This window comes from Hippichthys cyanospilos, chromosome 16 (genome assembly GCF_059441005.1).
Source record: "Hippichthys cyanospilos isolate Australia breed blue-spotted pipefish chromosome 16, RoL_Hcya_1.0, whole genome shotgun sequence".
Lineage (NCBI taxonomy): Eukaryota > Metazoa > Chordata > Actinopteri > Syngnathiformes > Syngnathidae > Hippichthys > Hippichthys cyanospilos.
The window spans coordinates 10,353,076-10,379,662 of NC_142384.1; the positions used below are offsets into that span (position 1 = coordinate 10,353,076).

Sequence of the window (26,587 nt, forward strand, 5' to 3'; positions counted from 1 at the left end):
AGAATGAAAAACAGACACGGCTCTTTTGCAACTCTTGATTGTTGTCGTGCATCAGAAGAAAAAAATGTCAAAGCGAGGCAAAGAGGAAAAATAAAGTGGCTTAGAAAGTGTTACTGGTTCATCTGCAAGGTTCATTTATTCATCATTGTTCCATAGATTGTTTCAGTCATTTGAAATGATTTGCCGAATGGGAATTAAATATTTGGATTCTACTTTTTAACTCTCCTTGTTGCATAAACTGATGGCGCTTGCTCAAATGAGAGGTTAAACGTCTAGGACAGTTTACTTACGAGCATTTTATTGGACTAAGTATGTCATGGATCTTTTCCACTAGTCCAATTTTGAGTCCTTTTGACCCTTTGGGAACACCGTAACTGAAGCTCCGGTACAACAAAATGAGATAAAATGGTCCTACAAGACCCAGTAATTACATTTTGCCTGCACCTGCTGGAAAATTCCCCACCCTGCTCTCCAGTCTATCCCAAAGGTATCCCAAGGTCACAACAAACGCATTCAAGCATGTCTTTATAGAGCATATGTAACGGCGATGTCCCACATGTTCACAAAACATACCACATTAACCACAACCATTGTCACAGGTTGATAGCTGAGTATACTGATAGGTAAGCTAAACTGTGTAAGAAAACTACAAACCTTTAAGAGGTTTAGATGCCCCATATGGATACAATTCTTCTGTATACTTTTTCGAACCATAAAAACAAATAGTGATCATCAAAAAGCAGAGTCAGGTTCCTAAAAAAGAGGATGCATCCAAAACACAATATATGTATGCTCATACTGTATACACTGTATTTGTACAGTGGTGAGAGGTACCAGAGATGTTAATGTAGTGAGCCATAGCAAAGCTCTTTTCCAAACTAAACTCATGGAACTCGCATTTGAAAAAGTTTGCAAAGGACCGGATGGGTAGTGTTTTATTTTAACATGAATATTTTCAAATTATTTGGCAAAAGAAAACAGCAGCATTCCTTCTGATGCAGCCAACACTTGGGATTAGCTTCAAACACAGCAGAAGGTAAATGGTTACAACTACATCTCTTAAATTCAATTTAAAAAAAAATGAAACCACTGTTTTGTTGTTGTACAGTATATCAATCTTTGGATCTGCCACAATAACAAATTGTACCTAAAAAAACCTCTGCTTAAGTGTTTTTCTGAGCTATCTTTAGGTGAGATTAAAAAGATTAATTAAATTAATTAATTCCAGCTCTTAATTAATTAATCTCTATTTTTTTAATCTCTTGAAAACACTAAATTTACCAACTGAAGGAGGATATAAAGTATTGTAAAGTTCTTAACCCATTCACTGCCATTGACGCGTATACTTGTCAATTACGTCTTTCAGGGGAAGCGTTTGATGCTACTCCAGTCTAAATTTCAATCTTTGAAACATCTTTATTGATGCAACATCACCTGTAATGACATTGATGCCCAATTGCAGCTAATGAGATTGAACACAATTTCTTGTGGGTAGCGAAAATGTCAAAATGCTCTAAAGTGGCTTGTGATTAACGTTCGTCTCCGTTCACCGTTGGATATGTCCATTTTTATATATTTGATTTGTGTTACTCCGGCCAGGGTGTTATCAACAGATGTAGAATTAAGACGGATAATGGAACTGTGTCAATTTGCTGCCCACTTCCTCTTTGACACCGTCTTGTCGTTTAGTTCTTATCAGCAGCAGGATCCTCCACCGACCGCACAAAAAGCCTTTGCGGTAAACTTCCCCGTAGCACTGCCACCGCGCTGCCCAATCAGGAAGGCCCGCTCGAGGGACACAGGAAACGGAGACAACTGCGGCCTTCGAGCCCTTTTCCTGTTTGCTTCCTCCTTTTATAAAAGACTCTCCCTCCTCCTCCTCCTCGCAATCCTAACTTCTTCTCTTTCCTTCTTTCTCTTTCACTTCCCGACACCAGAAAAACTTTAGAATGTTTTCCTTCCCTTTTTGCGAGTACCTCCCTCCTCCCGTCTTTCGATTTCTTAATCCCCGACTGTCTCGTCCTCAAAGACTCGCTCGTCCTTGTCAAGCAGACAGGACAACGGGGGCCCATCTTCTCCCACTGGCTTTCCTCCACTCATCATCGGCCCTGCCAGATTTCTTCCCCATGGCTGAGCATAAGACAAGCGCTCTCCTCCTGAGAACAAATCCGCTCCACTCGGCCCCCCCTAATGGTCCGGAGGGAGCCGCGCGCCTTTCTTTCCATCGGCTCCAATTAGAGACAGCTCCCCTCTTTCTTCCTTCTCTTTCTCATTCCTTTGTTAGGCATGCGGATTCTGGATGGTGCTTGAACGCATCAGGCCTCCTGGTTCACTTAGTAGAACAATGCAAGACGGCGGTAGCTGCGGCGGTGGTGACGGCATTTACGGGAGAGCGCATGACTCACGCAGCCATTTCAGCGCTTCTCCTTCCGTGCCCACGTACAACATGTGAGGAGCGCTCAAGGCCGAATGAGACAGCCTTGTGACACTTGCAAAACACACACACGCGCGTCTATACATACGTGCCTAAGCACATTTCTGGGCATCCTGCGCAGTCACTGTCGGAGTCAGCGAAGATGCTTCCAGTTAGCCGCATATGCGTTCACTGACTTAATCAAATGGTGATTCAATTGGGGGCGGTATGCGGGTCAGCACCTTTGGAGATTGATGAGCTCAGCTGAAAACCAAGGATTTTTGGCCAAGGCCGCTTGGACACAGGTTTCAAGTTTGCCTTTTTTTCCTCCTTCGGCTGTCACTTTAACTTCTTTATGGAAACAACAATCGATTTATTGTCGTATGTCGTCGACGACTGCATAATTGCCAGAATCATTTTTAAGTACTTTTGGGGGAAAAAAATTAGAGGATGTGAGTATTTTTTTCGGATCTTTTTTCGTCTGCTAACATGCTCACACACACGTTTGAGTTTTTATGTTACGATGTCCCCCCCCAATTTTTTTTCTTGCATTCCAAGAAGTATTGAAATATGACTTAGGCAGTAATTCTATGTGGCTGATGTTATATAATAGTGATATTACAGGTAATTAATTTATCTAGATACACCAAAAACATCCTGAAAAAAAAAATCTAATTATGGGTCAAAAAGATACCAACTGCCATCTGGGTCAATTTAACCCAAGTTTTAACTCTTCTCAATGTTTCTTATTTTTCCTCAGATGTGGTTTTGAGTTTGATGATGTTGTGAATTTGTAATCTTTGTGATTTATGGGCTTTATTATCACTGTGCTTAGAGGCTATATAAATAATTTTGGCTTTTGGGGTTAAATGAATAACCCAATGGGTTAAATGAAGTATATATTAAGTTGAGTCAAATAAATAACCCACAAAACAAGTGAAGTGAATTTGTTTTTGTTTGATTCAATTCGCATAACTTTTTTAGGTAAAATTAGACACAACTTTTTAGGTTACAGGAATAACTCTTGATTGTGTTACTTTTGACTCAATTGTTTTTAAGTCGTTCACTGTATGGTCCATTGATTAGTTTTGGATTATGGAGTACATAAGGAGCTTAATTCTACCAATTCACATTTCTATTCTCTCTTTCATTCTAGAGATTTTGTCATCTCTCAAGTCACAGATATAGATACCAAGTATCGATACCACCATATTGGCCAATGAGACCCTCTCAAAGCATGCAGAGTATATTTCCTCAATATCAAGGAACATGAGTCACTAAGGGTAAGGTTTACATTTCGCTACATTTTTTTTTTCTAATGATCCTTTGAAGAGAAAATCATTTTAATTATGATTAAATGTACAAATATCATTCCTATCTGGCTTATTGCTACAAGCGTATGCCACATATTGTGGAATTTCGCCATATAGTTCATTCATGTCTACATGACACGTTTATATATTAAAATGGCCGACTTCTTGAGAATTGTTGTGCCTCCTGCTATGGTACTTGTCCAATCTATTTTGTGTTGATCAGTCAAAACTTTTTTTGGGTCTCATTTTCTTTTTATAACCTTCTTGGGAAACTCCTGAGATATTGCATGAGCTTTACACTCAGATGTATGCCTTTGGAACAATTGCTGAGTTTTTATGTTAAGTCCCCCAAAATGGCAATTTATCCTCTCAAGACTGATATTAACGTCAGCGATGGCGATGTCTTTCCATTACGATTACCAAGATGTTGCGGCGCTGCGTTGTAAGATGCAACAATGAGTGGCCACGCCCTGTTTGCATGCAGTAGCAGCAGCCCCTAAGGAACCCTTATGTGCTGCTCTTTTCCCTTGATTGATTTGATTATGCAAATCAAGCATCGTTGCACTTCACTTAAATTCAGATTATGCTAAGTAAATACGACTAGGACAGCACACGGACAATGCTGAAGAAAGATATCGTAACTGACAAGGGGAGGAAGATGGAGAGATCTTTATATAAAAGAATGAGGATTTAGATAAAAGCGAGGGCTGGAGGAAATACCAGAATGACAATGTGAGCCAGGGGTAATTGAGAACATATGGGTCAGATCCGACCAATACTTGCAAAGGGCTCAGCGTGTGGATGGAAAAAAAAAAAAGGAGAATAAAAAGTGCTGATGCGCTGCGTCACAAGAGTTTCGATGTGATTTGTGATCCCCCCCCCACTCTTCCTCTGTCCTTGCTTACTCACTGTCACACTATTCCAAAAAAAAGCACCTTCTTAGGTCATATTGGATGACTTGCCTCCTAAGTCGAATCATCGGGGCACTTTTTTGTTGGTGCACTTAGTGAAATACAATATTGGAAAAAGACAAACAAACAAGGAGCCAAAAGAGAGTGCTGCATTCATCTTCTACAAAGTAAATGGGAATTTTAATTCAACACCTTCTCATACATCAGAGAGGCACTTTGAACCTTTTTTTCTTTTTTTTTTTTTTTGCTGATGTCAGACACTTTTTGCTATTACTTTTGCAGGCCACACTGGACTCAGACACAGAACCTCAGCATGAGGCCCCGCGCCAGTCACTAATTATTTAGCCGCATTTCCATCAAGTACGAGTCAATCGAGTTCATTTTGGAAGAGTAAATCCCAAACGGGGGATAGAAATATCGGTGTCATAGCATGACAACACAGGAGAGGCATTTGGCATTGGGAAAATTTTCAAACGTCAAACAGAAAAGAAAATCTTCTGAGTGAAGTGAAAGTATTATGGAGTTTTCACTTCTGGTGCAAAAAGAGAAAAGACAGCAAGAAAAAAAAGTGGAGTGAATTTGTTTTTATGCACGCCACTTTTTTATAACAGAGGATACAGCAACCCATGCCAACCAGTTAGCCATTGCGATTAGCATTAGCACATTAGGGATTATGTTAAATGGTCAAAAAACACTTAAGGGAGATTTAGTTCACGCATGTATAATGTTATTTGTAATTTACACGTAGTGTCCTTAAAGTACTTACAGGAAATACTTTTACAATATTCTATGGGTAAACTTGAATGTGGGGCTGTCTATTAACCACCATGAGGTCAATAACTTCCTGTTTTTCTTCTTTTTGTTAGCGAACAGAGTGAGCATGATTCGTGGTTGCCTGTCCCCAATTGGTTAAAATATGGACACCTAAAACAGTCAGGATAAGCAGTTTGAAACATGAATGAATGAATGTGTCGGGGCTTGGTCCCCAACCTCTGCAAAGGGCGAAGAGTCAGTACCATACCACTCATATTCACTTGGAGGGTGTTTACGACGTGTGTGCGGCCTTAAAACGACTGTTGCTTTCAGTTACGCTTTCACAACAGCATGTTTTCAATTGCATTCTGCCTCAAAGACTCGCTCTCAGAAAGTCTTTCTGACATGTGGTTAGTGTTGTGAAAGTTCCTATGTGGGTCTAAAATCAAAGCCAGTTCGCTCCGCAAATGACGTCTTAGGCATGATACAGCTTTGTTTTTGCCTTTGAGTGGTCAGCAACATTTACTCGACCAACGTGCCAAAAGACCTCATAGATCTCTTTCCATTAGCTAGATTGCCCTCTTAATTCTATAAGCGAGGGCGTAGGCGATGACAAGCCGTGCTGTTTGCGTGTTGACCTTTAAATCCAATCTACATGACTGACAATGTGGAAACAGTCTATTGGGTATCTCACACGTTCAAAAGGTTGCCTGCCCTACCGCGGTGTCCGGCTGACCCGTCACCAATTGTAATCCAATTAGCTGCTAGGGACGCCACCCGCAATCCATCACATCACACCCGATCACTGTTCTCTTAAAACCTCATCGAAGGGATCAACGTTGATTTTATTCGAGGAAAAAAAAAGACGAATGTGTCATTTATTGCTTAATTTTAGTTTACTTTGTGATTTGGTTCACTAAAACCGATGGAGATGACGCCATTGATTGAATGACTTATCGTGTTTAGTGTGTGAATAACATTTCTTCCTGTTGCAGTTGTACGCCATCTTTAAAACCCCTGTGTAGTATTTTGACCATTTTTGGTTCATTTTCTTCCACATCATTTTCACATCATTTTAACCAAGGGATGGCACATGCTGCTAGTGTGATAACTAAGTGGCCGTGCTGTTGAGCGGACATGTCGGGTGAAATTTCAGCTCACTGGTGTCTTCTTTTAATGCTTTTTCCTTTGATGTGAACTTCCTTTGAAATAAAGATCAACGGATTGGACGAAATAGTGTTAAAAATAAACCAGTCAAATATATGTACCCTAAATCCAACTAACAACAATGTCGGACATCAACGTTAAAGTTGGTGTGCTGTGCGAGTTAAACACGCATAATGCTAACACGTGGCTGACAGAGAGCTGACACATGCTACGTTTAAAGGCCAAATTTCTGTTCGGGATAACGTCATTTCACAAGGTGGCTAACAAATGCTCTTAACATGTGGTTAACAGAACTACTTTTCAAGTTTTTGAGAGACCTGCTGTTTTGATTTGAGGGGAATTCAGGTAAAAAAAAATAGTCTAAATATGTTCAGTTTGCCCACATCAAGTCAAAATGAGGCGTGACATTAATTTTGTAATTGTGGAATATCAATTATGCACACAAGTCCACCTGTTTTAGTCCATCTAAGGGGCGGCCATTTTGACATAACAGTTACTCATGGTGCACCTGTTCTCTGAGATTGGTCATGTGACATTCGCAAACTAAGCAATGCCAATACAGTACATGACTTCTCTTTAAGCTTCTATTGTCCTCATGCCCTTTTGGTTATGAATACAAAATGACAGAAACGTCATGATTGTTGAACATATATAGTAAAGCCATTATGTCCAGTACAGTGTACAGTAGTGTCTTATTAGCATGGCGCGACCAAATGGGTTAACCACGCCCCAGTTGTTCTTCATCAGCCATTTCTCAGCCTCTCAAAATAATTAGGCCAATGTTCTGTGATGGCTCAACACCACAAATGAGCCTTTTTTCTCCCATTCAAAAACAGAAAGAAGGCATAACATGGATGCAGGGTTTGACCAGGGGCCTGTGTCAAATGCAAACTTCTTTTCTGATGAAATAACTCATCTTTTCTCTTTTTACTTGAATAATAGAGTGCTCATGAATAAAGCATGAGCGAGGTGTGGTTCTGTTCGGCAGCACCTTGACAATCTCAGCGAACCACCGCTTGTGTTAACAAAAGGCGTCAATAACTCCAGCTCTTCCACGGCTGTCAAGTCACACTGAACGGCAACTCCCCGTTTACCGCATTTACAAAATAAAACCCCAACTGGAATTATTTTGGCTCATTTGACCTTAAACACGTACACGTTTGTTGTTTGTAGGTATTATATCCGACAGCATATAAATTGCATCGGGGTCTTTTTGACCATCACAAATTCATCATTTGCCGTTCAATTTCTTGACAGTTGACGATTATTTTGAAGGAAACACGACCCATCCTCCGGTAATGTCCGTGAAATCTCTTGTTAACTTTACCATGACTGTATTCCACGCCTTGACGCACATCATCATAACGCGAAACCAAAAATGCAGTTCAAGCAATTCAAATTAGTCTATTAAAACAAAAAAAGCGTTTGCCTTTTAAATTCGCCGAAATAAACAACTTTATCAGGCGTGTGTCGGGTTCGCTAAAAGTTCCGTGAAGGCAAAATGACAGCAGGACAGTATGCGTGAATGGTGCGGCGTGGGTGGGTGGGACGCTCATATGTGTCCATTGTAGACAATTTGGTGCATTCATTTCGAGAAGCATTTGAAAACCATGTTATTGTATTGAATCGAACTCATTTTTTGCACCTTTTTTTTGCAACAAGTGTCAGCCCCATTGTGCACAACGTGGATTTAAACGCACCTCAAATGTTATTTGTGGGTCTTAAATGTTCTTTTTTTAGTTGAGTGATGTCGATAGCGTTGCACAATGTTAATGGATTATTCATTAAAACCATCATTAATGTCCCGCTCCGAGCAGCCGGACACGCCCATGTGAAAATCGACAGCGTGCACAGTAAAAAGCTGTGTAGCGTTTCATTCACATGCGCGATCAATTCAAGTATTTGCAAAGATGAAACGGATCCTTACTTTTCTATCCGTCACCTCCTCCCCGACAGCCTCCACCACCCCGGAGCACTCCATGCCCGGGCTGACCGGCGGGGATGGCAGCCGGTCGTAAAGCCCCTGGCGCGCCATCAGGTCGGCGAAGTTGAGCCCGCACGCCTTGACTCGCACCTGGACCTCGGCCGCCTTGAGGGCCGGCTTGCCTTTCTTCACTTGCAGCTTGACTTTGTCGTAGCCGCCGTAGCCGGTGAGCACCAGGGCGCGGTACGTGAACGCCTCTTCCTCGGGGACCTTCTCGGCGGTCGCAGGGGGAGCTGCGTCCGCTGCAGCCGCCGACGAGTCGGCAGCCCCGGCGGGTGCTGGCTCCGACTCCGTCTTGGGCTCCTCGGTGGGCTGCTTCTGATCCACGGCGTTTTGCTGCTGCACAGGTGCGTCTTCTCCAGACATGTTTGCAAAGAAGCTTCAGACAGTGACTTTTATTTTATTTTGTTAAGATGGGCGTGGAGTGGTCTTGGGGAGAAAAACAAAGAATGTTGCACGGAGACTTTTGCTGCAGCAGTCAGTAGAAAAAAAAGAAAAGAAAAGAAAAAACGACACAGTGTGCTGACCGGTGGAGAGGAGTGGTGGCTGTCAACGCCGGGCTCAGGCAGTGAGAGTGAGAGAGACCAAACCAAGGCAGACTGGAAAACACGGAGAGCCAAAGAAATCGCGGATTCCGGCGAGCGTGATTGGGTGAATTTGGCTTTGCAAATGGGGAGGGTTTGAACGTCAATCTGTAAACCATTGTAACAGGCGTTTAGCTTGGAAAAAAAAATGCCAGTTACGGACATATTCTGTTGAAAACGCCACTTTTTTCCTGCTGAATTTAGATGGGTCACAATTTACTACATGCTACACAACTATTGAAAGAGAAACTCGGCTCGAGATGCACATTAGTCATAATCCACTGCAAAAGTACAGCCACAATAATCACCATATCCATTGTACAAATACTTCACTTTATCACAATCAGAATTGTCTGTTGGAGGGGAAACTAATCTCCAAATTATCTTCACAATATTTTTTTGTAGTCCCACTTCACCGAACGATGTATTCTGATTAATATTATGTTTGTGGGACGATGTATTATGATTAATATTATGTTTGTGAAATATGCAGAACGATGTATTATGATTAATATCATGTTTGTGGAATATGAAGAAAGCTGGAAAATCCATTTAAAAAATCTCTCGGGGTGGTCATTTTGCCACTTGCTATTGATGGAAAATGACATCACAGTTGATCCCAACTTAGCTTGCACATTTCACATGACCAAACTCAGAAAACAGTTGAGTCAGATCTTAGGCACAATGATGTCATTTTCAATGAACAGTCAGTGTCAAAATGACTGGCTCTGTTTAGAAACATTTTGGGTTAACTCCCTTTAAGATTGATTTTTTTTTCTTCTCAGAAAAAGGCATGTGGCCTTTGCATTGCACCAGCGTGGTTGCTTTAGCTGTCTCATTGTCAATCGTCGGTTCGATTGCTGTTTCAATTTTTTTTTTGTTATATCACATAGAAGACATTTATTTCCACTTGCCTGAGACTTTAAAATAATAGACAATGGACACTTATAATTGACTTATGACAGACACATGCAAAAGAATTTGTGATGACATCCCTATTTTTCTCTCATTCTTTCTTTCCAGCGGCGAAGCGGTGACACCTTGTGGCTGCAAAGTGCCACTCAGCATTTCTTCGTCGGCAGTCCGGGTCGATATCCCGCAAATGCTTTGAGCTAAATAGCAGTCGGGATGATTGATTGACATGTTGATTGATGGTTGCTGGCAAGCATGTTACGCTGCTCATGCTTATGTTCAGTCTGGGAGGGTGGGGGAAGACGAGAGCATCATGGTGACCACAGCAAGGAAAATTCCTGGAATCATCACAGAGATAATAAGAGGAGAAACAAACACGCAGTCGGTCGGAAAAGTCCAGAAATCGCCCCAGAAAGTCTCCAAAACAAGTCTGTAGCTTGGAACGCCTGACACCCTCATGCCATCTTTCATCTAAGGTAGGTTAATATTACTCTGTGCTTTAATTGGGCCTACAAGTAAATAAAAATTAAAAAAAAAAGAAAAGTAGTGAAACAGAGTGAAGAGTTTCATAGTCATTCACCTTCTCATGGGCTTACTAAGGATTAAGGTGCTATGTTGTAGCCATGAACAACGCTTAAGAATGTTATCCACGTCTTCCGTGTGATTTGCGTACATCTTTTTTTTCATACAGTGATTGTTTTGCTGACTACAAATAGCCAGATCACACAATTTTGCTCAGTTGTCAAATTTACATGTTGCTTGCATGGAGGCCTAAACCTCCTGTCAAAATTTGGTCACTTTTATACTTTTTCACCATGACGATTGGTAAATCCACACCAGGATGTCAATTTCGCAGATTCGTGCTGTTTGAAAATCTTCATTTCATTAAATAGTGATCAGCTAAATTGTAGTAAAAAAAAAACAACACAAAAAAAATAATTCAAATCGAGTACATTAAGATGTAGTTCAATATTTGGCCACAAGAGTGCAGTGTGACTCTTCAGAGAGGTCAACAAGGATGCCACTCCACAGCACACAGTATTCCCACTTTAATGAGTTCTATCACTCATAGCTCAAAACCACTCGGTTTCTAACTTAACTAAAGGCAGGACGAGCTATAAACACAAAACGGTCACCCTCAACCACTCCATTTAATAGCCTACTTCATGAACATAGGCTGCGTTTAATGTTTCACATTACTGCCAAGTATTCAAAGGACATAATGTGCACACATTTTCACGAAGGCTGCAAAGGGAGTGGATTTCTCAAAAGAGGGAAGGGAGTCAATGCTAGCCTGGTTGCTACAAAGAGAAGGATTTTTTTTTTTTCCATTTGATTGCCCGGAATGATGTCAGTGTTGCTACCAATGAAACATGGTCAATTGTCAGAACCATGTTGGAACAATATTCGACTTTTACATGGGGAGAGATCAGCGCATCCGCTTCCCAGTTTGCACGTTTGATTCCAATTCCGGCCTTCCTGTGTGGAGTTTGCATGTTCTCCCTGTGCCTGTGTCTTGCTTTGATTCCTCCCACATTCCAGGTACATGCAGGGCAGGTAAGGTGGACACTCTAAATTGCCCTTGGGTATTTTTGCTAGAGTGAATATTTACTTGTTTTTGTGTGCCCTGTAATTGGCTGTCAACCAATTCAGGGTGGGATGGGCTCCAGCATGTCGGCGACCCTTGTCAGGATAAGCAATCAAGATAATGAATGGATGCATGCACGCTTGATGGATAGACTTTACTCAAATCTGATTGGGTGGATTGGATCGGCAGATATATTTTTCTAATTTTCTGTAAAATCAACTGCACGACAAAGAAACAACAAATTTAAACTCCCCAATTGTTAGATTAAATCAAAGGAAAAAAAGAAAAAAATACTGGTGATAGACAGTATTGCCGATTAACGAAACATCGACTTATTAACACCACGGTAAACCATCAAACCGGTTATCAGCCCATAGACTGAGGGCCGCAGATGGTCCCCGTGCCGTAGGTTGGACACCACTGGCATAGTATTTATGATATAACTATAAAGTAAGTTGTTTCTGTTCAACAAGTCTTGATACTCTAGAATTGTGGTTAGGATTCTTTTATCAGAAGTCCCATTGTAATATTTTGACAGGTAAAATACAATCATAACGTCAATATGATCCTTATACCGTTTGACAGAGTTTTTCATCAATGGAGGACGTGAAGAGTCCTAATTACACTCTGGTCCCGCCTCTTCCGCGTGCACGCCCGGTGGGCGTGGCCTTCAATGCCAATAATGGCGTGTGCGCGCGAGCCCACCTCCCTCCCTGATTGCACGCCGGATAGGTGCTTCAGTCAGTCCGGCGGCAGGGCACTTCTCGCGGCGCTCCGCCAGTCTGTCAGCCGCACCAGGGGAGCAGCACGCCGCCACGGGCTGCGCCGGAGCTACGGCGAGCTCCACGGAAGTCGTCCTAGCTGTCGTTTTGTTTAGTGTTCACGGATGTTGGCGAACACCCACTGCACCTCTGACCGGCATGGAGAGTCAGGGCAGCCGCTGTAAGATTGTGGTGGTGGGCGACGCGCAGTGTGGCAAGACGGCGCTGCTGCACGTTTTCGCCAAGGATTGCTACCCGGAGGTGAGGATTCCACGCAGCCTTTCGTTTTTCTTTATTATCAATGAATGACGACATTTTATCTTGACCTGCTCGAATTAAGTTGTAAAGTAAGGCAGCTTTTCAATTTGAGGTTCTTCTAATGTTCTGGGTACGGGGGCTCCTTAATGTACCTTTGAAACTGTGAACTTGGTCGATTTATTTTAATAATTAATGAGACCGGCTTTATTAGAGAGATTTAAAAAACAAAAGATTCATGACATAAGTAGTGAAAGTGATTAAACAGCGATTTACAAACTTTTTAACGACTGTAAATTGCGCTTTCATTAAACATGAATGAATTTAGTGAGTTACTTTTTCAGTCTCATTTTTGACGCATCTTTTTTTTAATAGGCAGGTGTACCTAATGAATTGTCCAGAAGCTTATTCAAAACTGTATGAATTGCTTGTTGTGTTTAAAAAGAGGTTGACCAATTGCCTTGATGATATATCAATGAGCTATAAAGCTGAGAAATTGCACATCCTTCATTCTACGGTCTTCGCGTACATGTTATCATCGCAGATATTTTTTTTGGGTTATATACTATATAAATAACTCACTTTTCCATCTACAAGACATTAAAAAAATAATAGCAAACGTAAGTTCAGGACAAGAAAAGCTTTGTGCTTCTCCCTGCTCCTCTTGAACATAAATTGTACTGAATTATGATGTGTATTGATATATTCCTCTTTTAGTTTATCCTGATGAAAATTGTAATAATATGCTCAATAAATCAAAGTGGCTGATCAAGTCCCTAAAACAAATGTGATTTTTTTTTTTTTTTCATTCTTCTTTTTTAAGACCTATGTGCCGACCGTATTTGAGAACTACACGGCCAGCTTTGAGATCGACAAGCACCGCATTGAGTTGAACATGTGGGACACCTCAGGTGAGCCCCCTCACGTGCTTCTGTGCACCTTATAAGTCGTCCCCTGTTTCATGTATGGTTTTATAATTATGGACTTTGTTGGAGTGCCAGCCTGCTTTTTTTTTTTTTTATTTCTGTCAGTTTTTTTTTTGCCCCTTGTGATGACCACTCTCTCGACTTCCCATGCTCTGCCTCTGGGGTCAGGCAAGAGTCTTGGGATAGTTGGCGGGTTTGACGACGGAGTGGCATGCTTATGTCCATGTCAGTATTTTCTTATGGTTTTTTATTTTATTTTTTTTTATCATTTGATTTGGGGCGTATGTTTTTTTCCAAGGCTCGATTAAAAATAAGCAAGCAATAGCTTTCCTCCTGAAAAAACATAGCTTAGGTCAAAGGAGAACTTCAGTCTGGAAAAAAAAAAAAAAAAAAATCCAAACTCAGTAGTCTGATTTTATATAAGGTAACAATCACCTGTTTTCTGGGTAGTTAGTTCCATGTGATGTTTTCAAGAGACAGTGTGATGTCAGTTTCCCTTGACAAGTGGCAAAATATTTTTTTTGCGTGTAATTCATTTCCTAACGAAATACATTTTCAAGTACAATTAATGCCTTTTCTTTTTTCTTGGTTATCTTTTGTGTTTAAACTTTTACTGGGCATAGCGGCTGTTTCGGCTGATAGTCTAAACGGGCAAAAAATTCCTTTTATGCACACATTTTTCTATTTGTAAGTCCTAAACAGGCAAGAATTTTCAGGGTTTTAGAGAAATTTTGGGGGACGCTAAAATTTAAGCAATGGCTGTTATGGACACTTTTGTAGCTGTACTGTTATCCCTTTGTAGTCTCACGGAGAGCCGAGGTTATATTAGCAGCGCCTGAAAGTCTGATTAAAGGGAAGCCTATATCTAACCAAACATGATTAACAATTTAAGTTTACACTTGAAATTCCAATTTATTACAAAAGAAATTTAGTTAAGAGATTTATAAGGCTCCTTTGAAGCCCTTTCCTCCTCTACTTTGCGTCTATATAACAGCGTGTGTGTTTTGTGATTGAGACTGGCACTCCTCGTTTGTTGGGGTAACTCCTGCCCTCATTGGTCGATTATCGCGCCGGAAGCGAATCAAGTGTCTTCTAGGAGTGCCCATCTCCCTCCATAAAGCATGTGTGAATGTTCGCGGTTTTCCAGTTGTCGCTTGGTGATTCCGGGACACATTTATTCGTAAAAAACAAAGGATTACTGCAGTCCAAAAATTATGGACTATGGCAAACCCCCAAAAGGATCCTCAAACTTTGACATTGTATTCTGCCTTAGGCCGAAAAACTTGTCAATTATTTACCAGCGCCCATCTGGCTTGGTTACGAGGTTTAATTAAGAGCATTTTGTGCAACTACGTGTCCTAGAATTTAATCCACAACTGGCTAATTCAAACCAAAATGTCTGACTTCCCGTTCAATGACAATTGGGCTAAAATTGTTATTTTGCTCTTCAAAAATGCGTTATTTAGATTTCTTGCTAAAATGGCCTCAGACAACTTTGATGCTTTTTGACACCAAACTGATCCGAGAAGACATGGCAAGTCCACAACTGCTCCGAGTGTTTAGTTTGGCGTTTTCCTGACCTTCCCATCGGAAGCCGTCTGCCACCTTATGACAGATAAAAACATCGGAATCCAAGACCACTGTAATGGGGAACATCTACCGTAAACATTCCCAACTCAAAGCTATCTTTAGATCTTCAGACGTTGCCTCATGGTCAGCCAGGGAAAGAATGTTGTTGTTTTTGCATTGGCCCCTGGGAGTAAATCTCCTTGAGCCTGCCACTCAGTAGCAGCCCCCCCGTGTCCCCCAGGGGCCGTAACTTCACTTTGGCGGGGCTCCTTATCACCGTGGCTAATGACCCTATGGGAATGTTGTGCTTCTGTGCGTCTTTAAAACCCCGAACCACCTTTGCCACCATTGGTCTTTAATCTTCTTTGCCACCACAAACAGGTCGACTGTCCACAGGGCACATCGAAGTTTTTTTTTTTTTTCCTATCATAGTGGGGATATCCCACTGACATGCATTTCCTAGCCTCCAAACCTAACTTTTATCACCACAACAGATTGACCAAGCCTAATCCTTACCCTAACCTAAAAACAGGTCTGAACTTGTGGGGTCCACCAAAATGGTTCCCACAAAGACAGTTAAACCTGGAATTTGGTCCTCACCATGTGGCAAAAACCAAGGGCACACAACCCTTTGTGTGTGGGCGTGTGTGTGCACCATTATTCATGCAGATGTTCATGTGTTCTTTCAACAAGAAAAATAATTGGCTCACAGATGGAAAACAGCTTTCATCGGAGAATCCTGGCAAGTGATCCAAACTTTTGGCTTCTGCCATTTGGATTTTTGGACATAACTGCTTTCTGGCCTTTTGGGTATTTGTGGATTTCTCTGTCTGGTACATACAGAATCAAATCAATAAGTTGATTGAAAGGTTGCCACGGTTACATTGAAGAGTAACTTGAGTAGTCATTTTAACAGTATTCTAATTCCTGAATTAAACCACTCCAAAAAAAAAAGGTATCAGGAGTATTGTGACTTGAAGTGTAGAATCGTTTCCACTCTTTTTATTATCCGTTTCAAAAAGTCAATAACTGTTCTTGCTTTGGCATCTCCACTTTAGAAAATGCATATACAGTGGACCCCCGTGTTACAGCGTCCCTGGCTTACGTTTTTTTCATGTTACGATTTGGAATACTGAGTTTTTTCGTCCCCTCTTTAGAGTATTTTCCAGGTTTTGTGACCAAAAACAACTGTCATGACCCCAGGGGCTTGGCTGTATTTGTGTTGTTTTGTCTCCATCTGCAGGCGTTTTTAGGTAATTGCACTTATTTTCTGTCAATGCCTCCAAGCGTCGCCGCTACAATGCTGGTCTGCTCTGGGTGGGCGTCTCCTCACGGAGATGGTGGTCTCCAATTGGTCAGCCTCACTCGTTTCAAAATGGCGGAACGGTAAAACTTGTGAGTGGTTACAAAACCGTATTTATAGTGCATTTGTAAAAACACCAAAAGCTATGATCGCAAAAGAGATTATTATAATTTACTCATTTTTTTACCTTAGCCTACCACACCCCAATTTTTACCAACAACCCAGGCTAAACTTAGTTTCACCCTGACATACAAAGCACAAAGCTGGTGTCAACATTGATCTTAATGGTTTTTCCAAGCTTGTGTCATTTATCTTTTCAAAAAATAAAACATCAATAAGGTTCTTGCTGTAATGGAGCTCGATTACCCCTGATCGAAACTTGACAAGGAGAATTGTTTTTCCAGAACCTTTTGAATTTTGGACCACGCGTATTCTCCCTCTTTGAAAATCAATAGGCTACTCGGTTTGACATAGATCCACAAAAGTTGGAAGAAGATTGAATCCTTAATAGTAGGTTTGCTTCTCTCCCGCTGGTCTTCAGTTGTGATCACAAAGCCTTCAGCGATTGTCTTGCCCTCCTCCCTCTCGTCATCGCACGTCGTTAAAGTGCTTCCGTCATCGCCCATCGATTAGCCCGATCTCGTTAATTGCTCTTCTCGGATGAAAGCGAGGCATTCTGAGGTGTTTATGGAATTGATTTGTGAGCTTTATTGTGGCTGCTTAGCGTTTTTGCGCGAACCTCCTGTCTACAATTTGGGATTGATTTCAAATGCAGTCATTCAAACCTGAGCTGCTTTTCTTTCCTAGGAGACGCTTGTTTAAATATTGGCATGGTGTCCCGAAAAAAAAAAAAAAAAAAAGTCTGTATGTGAAACGAATCATCTACTGTGTTTTTTCACAGTATTAAATGAGCTGAAAATGTAAATTTAAATAGTAAAAAAAAATCTAACGTGTCAATATTTTAAGTGCTAAAAATACCATTATAATAATAAATATAGCTTTCTCTCTCATTTTTTCCAGGAGAACAACTATTAGCATTGCATTTTCAAAGAGCAAGCCACTTTCAACTTTTTAAATGAGAATAATTTGTTAAAAAAATATGCACATGTGGATGAACATAGTATAAATCAGCAGTTCTCAAATGGAGGTACGTGAAGGCACCTAGGGGGGTACATGATATTTCAGAGTTTCTGCTGGTATCAACTAATCTAATTTAATATCGTGACAGAAAGTCAACTTTTCAAATGAAGAGCAAATTATTTAGAACATGAAGCAACACATTGCTAAATTGTATTCTAGTGACTTCTTAACATGTATGCTTTTATTTTTAAGTTTTATACGCATCTTCATTGTTATACAGCAGATGATAAAATAGATGAGTCGACATGAGCTATTGTCTGGAGTTGCTTGATAAAATATCCTCGGGATACCATTCCAAATATGGTTCCAAAATTTATTACATCAAATATGGATGGCACAGCTCTCCAAGTTTGTGTTTTTTTCATCCTATAATCCTTGTTCCTGGATAGGTGGGTAGCTGACTGAAAAAATATTTCTCAGGGGTTGCATCACTGAAAAAAGGTTGTGAACTTGGAAACCACTTGTACAGACTTCTGAAAAAAGAAAAGCAAATTTACTATTAACAAAGATTCGGCCCAATGCTTTATTACGCACCCCACCACTCTTTGCGTTGACTATAAATAATCATTATCATTATCTTTTATTATTATTATGTATATATTTTAATGTTATTATTATCTATCCATAATAATTGTATAAGTATACCTAATGGGGTATCAATTTAAATCTACTTTCAACAGGAGCACCAATATTTTAAACATTTCAACCCGAAGAAAAAGGTAAAACCACATTAATGCAATGTGATTTTGAACAAAATGTTGACGTGTTATAACTCCTTCACAGACTTTGACAATGACGGCGCCACTGCACCATCTGGTGTCATGAATGTGCAATTACACTTCACACAGCTAAAGCAAAGGAGGTTTGCAAAGGATGCCTTCTCCTAATTATCAAATATTTACTTTTATGAATGATGTGCGACCTATTTATGACGTCCCTTAAAAGCAACCAAATTTCTCATTCCTTCAGAGTTATGTCCAAAAAAAAAAAAAAAAAACAACGTTCAGATGTCCTAAATTACAGTACGTACGTTTCGATGTGCGTTTCGAATAGTTTTTCCGCCGCTCCCCGATGATCAAAATAATTGTGTACATTTGCTCTGCTGTTCGTTAGGTTATTTTGAGACATACTGAACAGAAACAGGAGGCTGTTGTCTCTTCCGGAAAAAAAAACCAGACGGCAACTTTGTCTGCCTTGCGTGTGTTGAGACCATCTGGAGAATCAAGTCAATTAGAAAAGTGACTGGAGAGAATTCAAATGTTTGTCCGTGCGCCGCACGACTCTGCTGCCATTTACTCTGACAAGCTCTTCCAGCGCGGATCCGCTCCCTAATTGATTTTTCAAGTAACCCTAGCGGTCAAGTGGTCCAAATGTCAATGTGTCTTGGCGAGAACTTCCCCGAGGGTCATTACAGCTTCTTACTCTCCGTGCTCGGCGGGGAGGTCAGTCTGGGAAGTTGCAGCAGGCCCGAGGCATTATTGCACTCAATCTCCAGTCTGAATTTAGTAGCGCTGCCTGGGAAAGCGTCCGGCTTATCACTCTTTAAATGCCCACGTCAGGAGCCCGCCGCTTCCTCTGTCTTGTACTGATTGCAAAGTTTGTCATTCCCTTTTGGCAAAATGAGATGCAGTTTGAATGTTTGTTTGGTAGTTAGTTAGTTAGATCATCCAAATTCTATTAAATTCTTCGGGGTCTGGACAGCTAGTGTCCAAGTTAAGGAGTTAAAACATCTTGATAGTGTAATATGTAAGATATAGTCACAGTCCTGGTCCGCTTGGTTGTTCTTCCTCAGACGTGGTGGTGGTTATGTTGTACACCATCAAGATAGTATATATATATATATATATATATATATATATATATATATATATATATATATATATATATATATATAGTGGGTGGCTGGAAAGAACTATTATTGGTATTGACAGTTGGTATCGTATCTTCTTGAGCGTTGAGTACTCATCCTGGTATCTAAAAAAAAGAGTGGTATCAAACATCTCTAATATTTGTAGATATAACAAAAATGTATTATCATGTTTTAATTTCAAAGTAATTTTTAATTTTTTTGTTTTCAGCATATACAATTATTGATATTTGTTTATTTTGTTATTTTTGTTTTGATGCAATACTCCTATTTTAATCGCAATTTATTTGTCAAAGTTTTGTTATTCAAATTTCGGTTTAATTTTCAAGAATATGAATTACTTTTATTTGCCAAGGGAATCATGTGTCTTGCGTTGGCATCTCCAGCCGAATGAGACAAAAGTCACACAAACATTGTGGCTGCTTTTTATTTATTGTTTTAATCCACAGCCAATGTCAACAGCAACTTTTGTCTGTTGTAGTTCACTTGCATCGGGGCTAAGTCGGGCACTAGATCCAGCAGACGGAAAGAAAGAAATCTGTTTGCGGCAGCGCTTGTACCCATCTTGAGAATGCGCATTAACCCTAAGTCCTTTTATTGATGCCATTAGGTGTATTTCTCTCAGAGGTGCGCTTGTTTTTGCCGCAAGGAGCGCTAGCCTGACACCGGTAGCTGGCCACACCCCTCTGACATTCCTGCCGTCTTCATCCTCACATTCCCATTGCATTCAAGCGTTTCAGGCATCCGGAAGCCTGTACAAACAACAGAGCGGCCGTTCAAACAAACTTCACCTCAGCGGAGCACCCCTGGGTGCTACCTCGTGACTCGTCGCGATGTGAACAGACACACGTTAAATTGTCACCGTGACCTCGCCTTGTCTCCCTTTTTTTTTCTTTTTTTAACTTTTTGCAAATAGGAGATGATGATGTTTGGGTTCAGGCGGAGGGTAAAAATCCAAATGTTTCAAACAGGAATTTCGCAGCGTCTGAGCCCGGAGGCCGCCCGAGGCAACGAGCGCCTAATGACACGTGTTTTGATGACACAGGGCTGGAGGATTCGCCAATAAAAGGTGTTTGACGTTGTTTTAAGATTTCGCTTGCTAACCAGGTGCCAAAATAATTCCACGCTTAACTCGGTGCCGAACATTATCTGATGTCAAGCATTTTGACACGTCTTTCAAGGCCGAGAGAATATTCTATTGTGTGAGTACCTAGACATTAGTGGTACCATTTGAAAGCTTGGATTCCGTTCTTTAAGTAGTTAAAGTACTCACACAATCATGTATTTTTAATCCTCTTGGAAGACTGGCTAATATTATTGTCGTACCGATGAACTGAGAGGAGACATTTTAGTAAACGGTAAAGTACAACCGTCTCGTATACTGCCCCCAGGTGGACACATCAGAAAGAGCAGCTTACTGGCCTTTTGGTTGATACGGTGAAGCAAATGTTTTCATTCTCTATCATTACCATATTACTATACTGTTTATTTTTCATTCATTTCAATGGTATACAATGTTTTCTCGCACAAGTATTTTTTAGTTACAAGCGCGGTCATTGAACAAACAAAACTAATTTTACAAGGCACCACTGTATTTACATCTGGGATTTAATATACCATTTAACATTTTTATGCCATGTATTTTTATTTTTTGTCGGCTATGGGCGGTTGTTAGCACTGTGTATGTTAGCGACGTTATTTCAAGCTTAACTCATTAAAAAGAATAATTCAACATTCAATTCCCCTATCAACACGCTTGGCTGGAATTTATGTTATTCAACTAAACAAAAGAATCGCAGTTGTTAAACCATTCGCCCCAAACCGAAATAAAAGAATACCACATTTGGTAAAGGATCAAATTAAACTTCTGCAGTGGCCCTTAATGCGTCGTTAGCTTGGTTATTGTTGTTTTATTGATCTATTAAACAAAACAAATAAAGCTTTGCTATGTGCATTTGCAGGTAATTAATTTTTAACTCTCTTTCTACGTCCTTTTGCTTTCGAGAGCACGATCTTCACCTTGAACAGAATAACTTACTACAGTACGGTGCACGGAGGAGCATACGAAACCTGGCTATAGTTTTATAGATCCAAGTCATCACTAGAAATATTTAGAAATTCGGATATATATATATATATATATATATATATATATATATATATATATATATATATACACACACACATCTATACATATACATACACATTTATATGTGTGCGTGAATGTCCTCCATACATTAGTTTGGGATCAGCGTTTTAAGATTTGCTCCCTGCGTCTCTCACCGGATTATTTAAATATTTTCATCATTGGCTTGAAAAACATTCTATAAGTCTCTCTCATACAAGGACAGAGGGTGAATGTACCCCCCCTTTCGACACCTGCTAAGCCGCGGGTTTACATTGGAGCTGTTGTAAGCGCTCGACAAAGTCCCAGACAAACAAAAGGGCGAGGTGGATGTGAAAGCTTCGCCGGCGTAATTAAATGCATCGTTGGACAGCAGTAGCGGGGCTAAAATGAGTAAGAATAATGGTGTTTAACATCATTTCTGAAAGTTTGCATGTAACCCTTGTGCAGTGTTTTGACTATTTTCGGGTCATTTTCTTCCACATCATTCTTGCAGTATTTTAGCCAAATGAGGCACGCTCCTGGTAGTGTAATTACTTAGTGGTCGAGCCATGTTGAACTTTGGCATGTTGTCACCATCTGGGTGAAATTTCAGCTCCCTGCTCTTTTATTTCAATGCTTTTTCTTTCATGTGAAATGACTGATGGAAAAATCAAATGATTGGACAAAAGGTCTGCAAAAGCTCCTCAAATAAACTGTAATTTTGATGACCCATTCGAAATTTCATCTGCTCATTTTTCAAAATTAACTCATCCAATCGTAAGGAAGTGTCTTTACTGTTTTTTTTTGTTTGTTTGTTTTGTTTTTTGTTTTAGTTCAGACATTCAGTCCCTGGTACTTTTACATATATATATTTTTTTGAAGACTCCAAACATTTTGAGGGGTGAGGGGGCGGCAGAAAATGGCCACTACTAAATGAAAATAAACGATTATTTTAAGTAGTTAGATGCTACATTTGCACCTGCCATTTTTAGATCCTCCCTGCCCCGCCCCCCCAAAAAAAGAAAAGAATAAAAAGCTGGGGAAAATATAAGTAAGCACCTTGGATTGAATGTTTGAATTTGAAAAATGTAAAATTATATTATTGGGATGGAATAAGTTAACGCTGCTTTTTTCAATTAATCTGACATGTTTTTGATCATTGATAAATCAGGTTAAACTAAAACCCTTGCATCAAGGATCCTATTCCTTTATTATACGCAAACATGAAATGATTTCAAAACGAGATTGTAGAAAATGCTGTACCGTAACCTCCGATTTGTTGTGTGACATGCAATGTTAATGTCTGGAAGTATGTTTGGCCACATGCATGTATCACGTGGACATTTGTTTCAAATGGACGCACTGAGTCAGTGGAGACTGTTGCCATGGAAAAGAAAAAAGATGCCCAAGGCTGGGGTCAATCTAAACTAACTGGAGTGGAACAGTGGCCAATCAGTCATACGGCCGTGATTTTGGGACTATTAGTTCTCGGTGGTGGTCTGCCGCCTGGGTTCCATTTGTAAAGGCAGATTTGTATTCATTTATTTTTCTTCCGTTGGATTCCATTAGACTGGACTGACATCGATAATGACAGGATAGAGGCAGCGGCACAAGCTATAATTAGCTTTATTTTTATTTTTTTTATTATAAATATAACATTTTACGTTGACGCACCATCTGTCGCCATGGATACACCGACATCCATCGAACCCATGATCTCAGGAAGAATGCGTTTGCACATTAATCATATTGTGGGGGATTTGATGGCTGGTCATGATGGGACTAATCATGTGACGGCTTTATTGTGTTTGAATTCGTAGCACTAATTAGACGCGGTGGTCGCAGAGATGAAATAACACTTGATTCCCATCACGTCCGAGTGCGCCGACAGGAGATGCCCCGGTCGCTGTGGTAACCGCATGCACATGTGGGGGATTTGTTGATAAAGTACTTTTCGGATTGAGAGTTCAAGTAAATACGATGTGCTGCATCTGGTCAATGATATTTTGTTCCACTTTTGCTCTGTTCAGTTTGCAATGTATCCTAAAATGTAGAAAAATGCCTCACCTGTAAAGTTGATGGAAAATTTAAAAATGTTTAGAGAGTATATAGAAAAACGAAATAAAACCGACTTGGCTTCAATAGTGCTGGGAAACACTCAAAAAAGATATTGTTTTATGTGATGGTATCTTTTGTTGAAATGTCATGAAGAAAATTAGTGGAAAATTCAATAACTGTGTTTAATATGATTAATAGCCCCTCAACGTCCTTTTGATCCAAAGAAATAGCCATAAACACCAATTTTGCAAAGTGTAGCACTTCTATATATTTCTTTGAAATTTACCATTATTCCACAAATATAAGAATCTAATTTTTCACCTAAAACAAAGGCCAAAAGCCCCTTGAGGGCAAGTATATTTAGCATTTTCACTCTTTCAAGACCGACAGAATATGGGTGATAATGTGAAAGATTGATTTCCATTCCTTACTTTGAATTGCATGCAGGTAATACCTATGTTGTAAGTGTGGAACCACTGCCAACTAATGTTCACAGTTGTCACTACAGCGCTCAGTTGGCTAATATTAGGTAAGCATTAGTCAAGAGTGTCTGCTCCCTTCCATAAAAAAAAAATAAAAAAACGTATTTAATGAGAATGTTATTACTATTTTTAAAGACGAGAATTTTCATCCATGACACTGAATGAGTTAAAATAGAAAACACCAGAATTTGACCCCGAAAAAAAGGTGCATCTTATACAGAGGTGCCTCTTATATTTGGGGAATAGTGGTACACAATTGTGGAAGAAGGTATAAAATGGCTGGAAAAATGGCGAGAAAATCCTGAGAAAGGATTGAATCGTTTTCTCATGGATTTGATTAAAATGATTAGTGGTCACGTTAGAAAGTCCCAACTTTTGCTTCAGCTGGATGGTCTAATGTTGACTTCTTTGTAGAACGGAAAGGAAATTACGCTTTGGAGGCATTCTCTTGTGGTCTCCCGCGGGCCTTGACCCTCTCTTGTCCCGTAGGAAATAAGACATATTTTACAGCCTACAGCAGTGCTTTCTGCACACACACACATACTGACCGTTTCCTCCTCGGGGACGGCCATCGCTCCCGCTTTAGCGGCGTCTTCACTGACCTGGAATAACACGTCCCGATGGCGCCGTGCGAAGGAATCCATCAGTGATCCTAAACGGAGTCGCCTCCTAGCCGCGCTGGAGGAGAGTAATGTTGGTACGCATGCACAGCATCCATTTTCCAACTTTCCCTCGCCTATGGCCTTTTCTTATCAGCCCCCTCTCCACGCCGTAACGAGAATTTCGAGCTATCTGCTCCCGCCGTCACTCAGGTTTACTGCCCACTCGCTGCTGTTTCTGCCCGTTCAAGTGCTTTTGAAGCGGCTAATTTAAGGTAAAACTTTCACATTTAATCCCTTCGGATGCATCAAAGCGTCTGACAGTCAGTGCAGGGGTTCTGACTGCGTCATTTCACTTGAGGATGTTCAAATGGAAGCGCAATTTGTCTGCCGACATTTTAGCTCCCGTGGATAAGTGTCATGCTTGTAAGTGTTTTAAATGCAGGTAATAACACAACCTGCGGGGCCTTCTGGAGGCTTTAAAAAGGCTTCTGATTACAGAAAGGCATGGAGTTAGCAGAAAAATACATTTTTCAGTTGATAAAGCCAAAAATTGGCTTTCATGATGCAACGTCCTGGCAAATATTGAACTCAGTTGAGGTTTATCGTAAAAATAAACCGTAAAACTAAGTTATGTGTATTTAAAACAACCGCATAGTGTTATCTGCTTAGCATTATGCTAGTAAACAGTAACACCGTTGATGAGCTAGCAGTTAGCATCGATAGTCTTGGTTTAGATGCAACAGATATTTGAACACAAACACCAGAGTCGCGACTTCAATACCAAAGAAGTATTTTTATAAATCTTTCAGAAGTCTAAGCATTCTGTCCTTGGTATTTATTTATTTATTTATTCATTTCCAATTGTTAGGGTCATTGAGGGTTGAAACTGTCTACTGCTGACTGAGTGGTTAGTAACATATGTAACCATGTCTAGTAAACCACTCATCCAGCATTCCGCCACTTTTCAAAACATCAATTTCACCATATTTTCAAATCTTTGATTTTAAAAATGATGAATTAATCCCATTCATTAGAAGTAGTAGTGCTTTTGTCTCTTTTTGCCTCATAACTGTTATTCTGCCTCCCAGTGGCCAAAGTAGGAACACCAGGGAGTGCAAAATAATAAATTGAAATCAAGTAACAAATTAGAATTTTATCTCAAGGTACCACTGACAGTTTTGCAGGATGTGAAAGCTAAGTGCAGGCTTTATGCGAAATCTTTCTTTTTAACCTACTGATTGTGTTATAATATTGTAAGCTATAAACCAGAAGGAGCGAGCACCACAGACTGGAAGAATACCCACCCAAGGTTTCAGTGTAGGCATCACGCCACCCAAGACCACCCTTCACCTTCATCCTCCACCTTTCATCCCTCCGCTTCACCTCGCTCCCACGCGCCGCAGCTCCCATCATTTATGGATGACGTTATTTATAAACAAGATTCGATAGACGCTCGCTTCCCCCGCTCGCCCGCTGCTTGCTGCTTTTGTGGACGTGAAATTGCATTGGGGAAAGTACCTTCAGGTCCCCCTGGGGGAGGTTCACAGGGTATAGACAGATGGATAGCATTATGATGGGAATGCGTTTGGACCAGCCTTTCCCAGGAGTTTTAAGCATTGGTGAACCCCCTTTAACACACACACACCTATTATAAAGTCATTTTAAGGGCAACAGAATGCCAATAAAATCACAACATATCACAACAATTAAAATAAAAAACATATCATTGAAATAAATGGTTTATAACCACTTTGCCCGATCTACTTTGAAGTCAGTCCAATTTAAAACCATCTTTGATAAAAATTCAACAACATATCGGAGGTGCCATCACAGTCTTGAGTTCCTCCAGACAGCAAAAAAGAGAGAAAGCATCCTTTTTGCACAGTGGGTCA

General features: G+C 40.4%; 2 protein-coding genes across 3 annotated transcripts in view; one reads left to right on the plus strand and one right to left on the minus strand.

The window, feature by feature from the left end:
* vat1 (vesicle amine transport 1) overlaps nucleotides 1–9,128 on the minus strand; it is a 30,096-nt gene extending 20,968 nt beyond the window's left edge. The window contains exon 1 of the mRNA XM_088436072.1: nucleotides 8,485–9,128. Within this exon, the coding sequence (XP_088292198.1) occupies nucleotides 8,485–8,907 (423 nt within the window). The 5' untranslated portion in view covers nucleotides 8,908–9,128. The remainder of the gene's footprint in view (nucleotides 1–8,484) is intronic.
* Nucleotides 8,782–26,587, plus strand: part of rnd2 (Rho family GTPase 2) — a 38,655-nt gene continuing 20,849 nt past the window's right edge. Inside the window, exons 1-4 of one of the 2 annotated variants that reach the window (XM_088436074.1) lie at nucleotides 8,782–8,888; nucleotides 10,149–10,513; nucleotides 12,211–12,647; nucleotides 13,465–13,552. In XM_088436074.1, the coding sequence (XP_088292200.1) occupies nucleotides 12,546–12,647; nucleotides 13,465–13,552 (190 nt within the window). In that variant the 5' untranslated portion in view covers nucleotides 8,782–8,888; nucleotides 10,149–10,513; nucleotides 12,211–12,545. Of the gene's footprint in view, nucleotides 8,889–10,148; nucleotides 10,514–11,373; nucleotides 12,648–13,464; nucleotides 13,553–26,587 lie in introns of those variants that run through there. The other variant, XM_088436075.1, reaches the window with a different exon arrangement.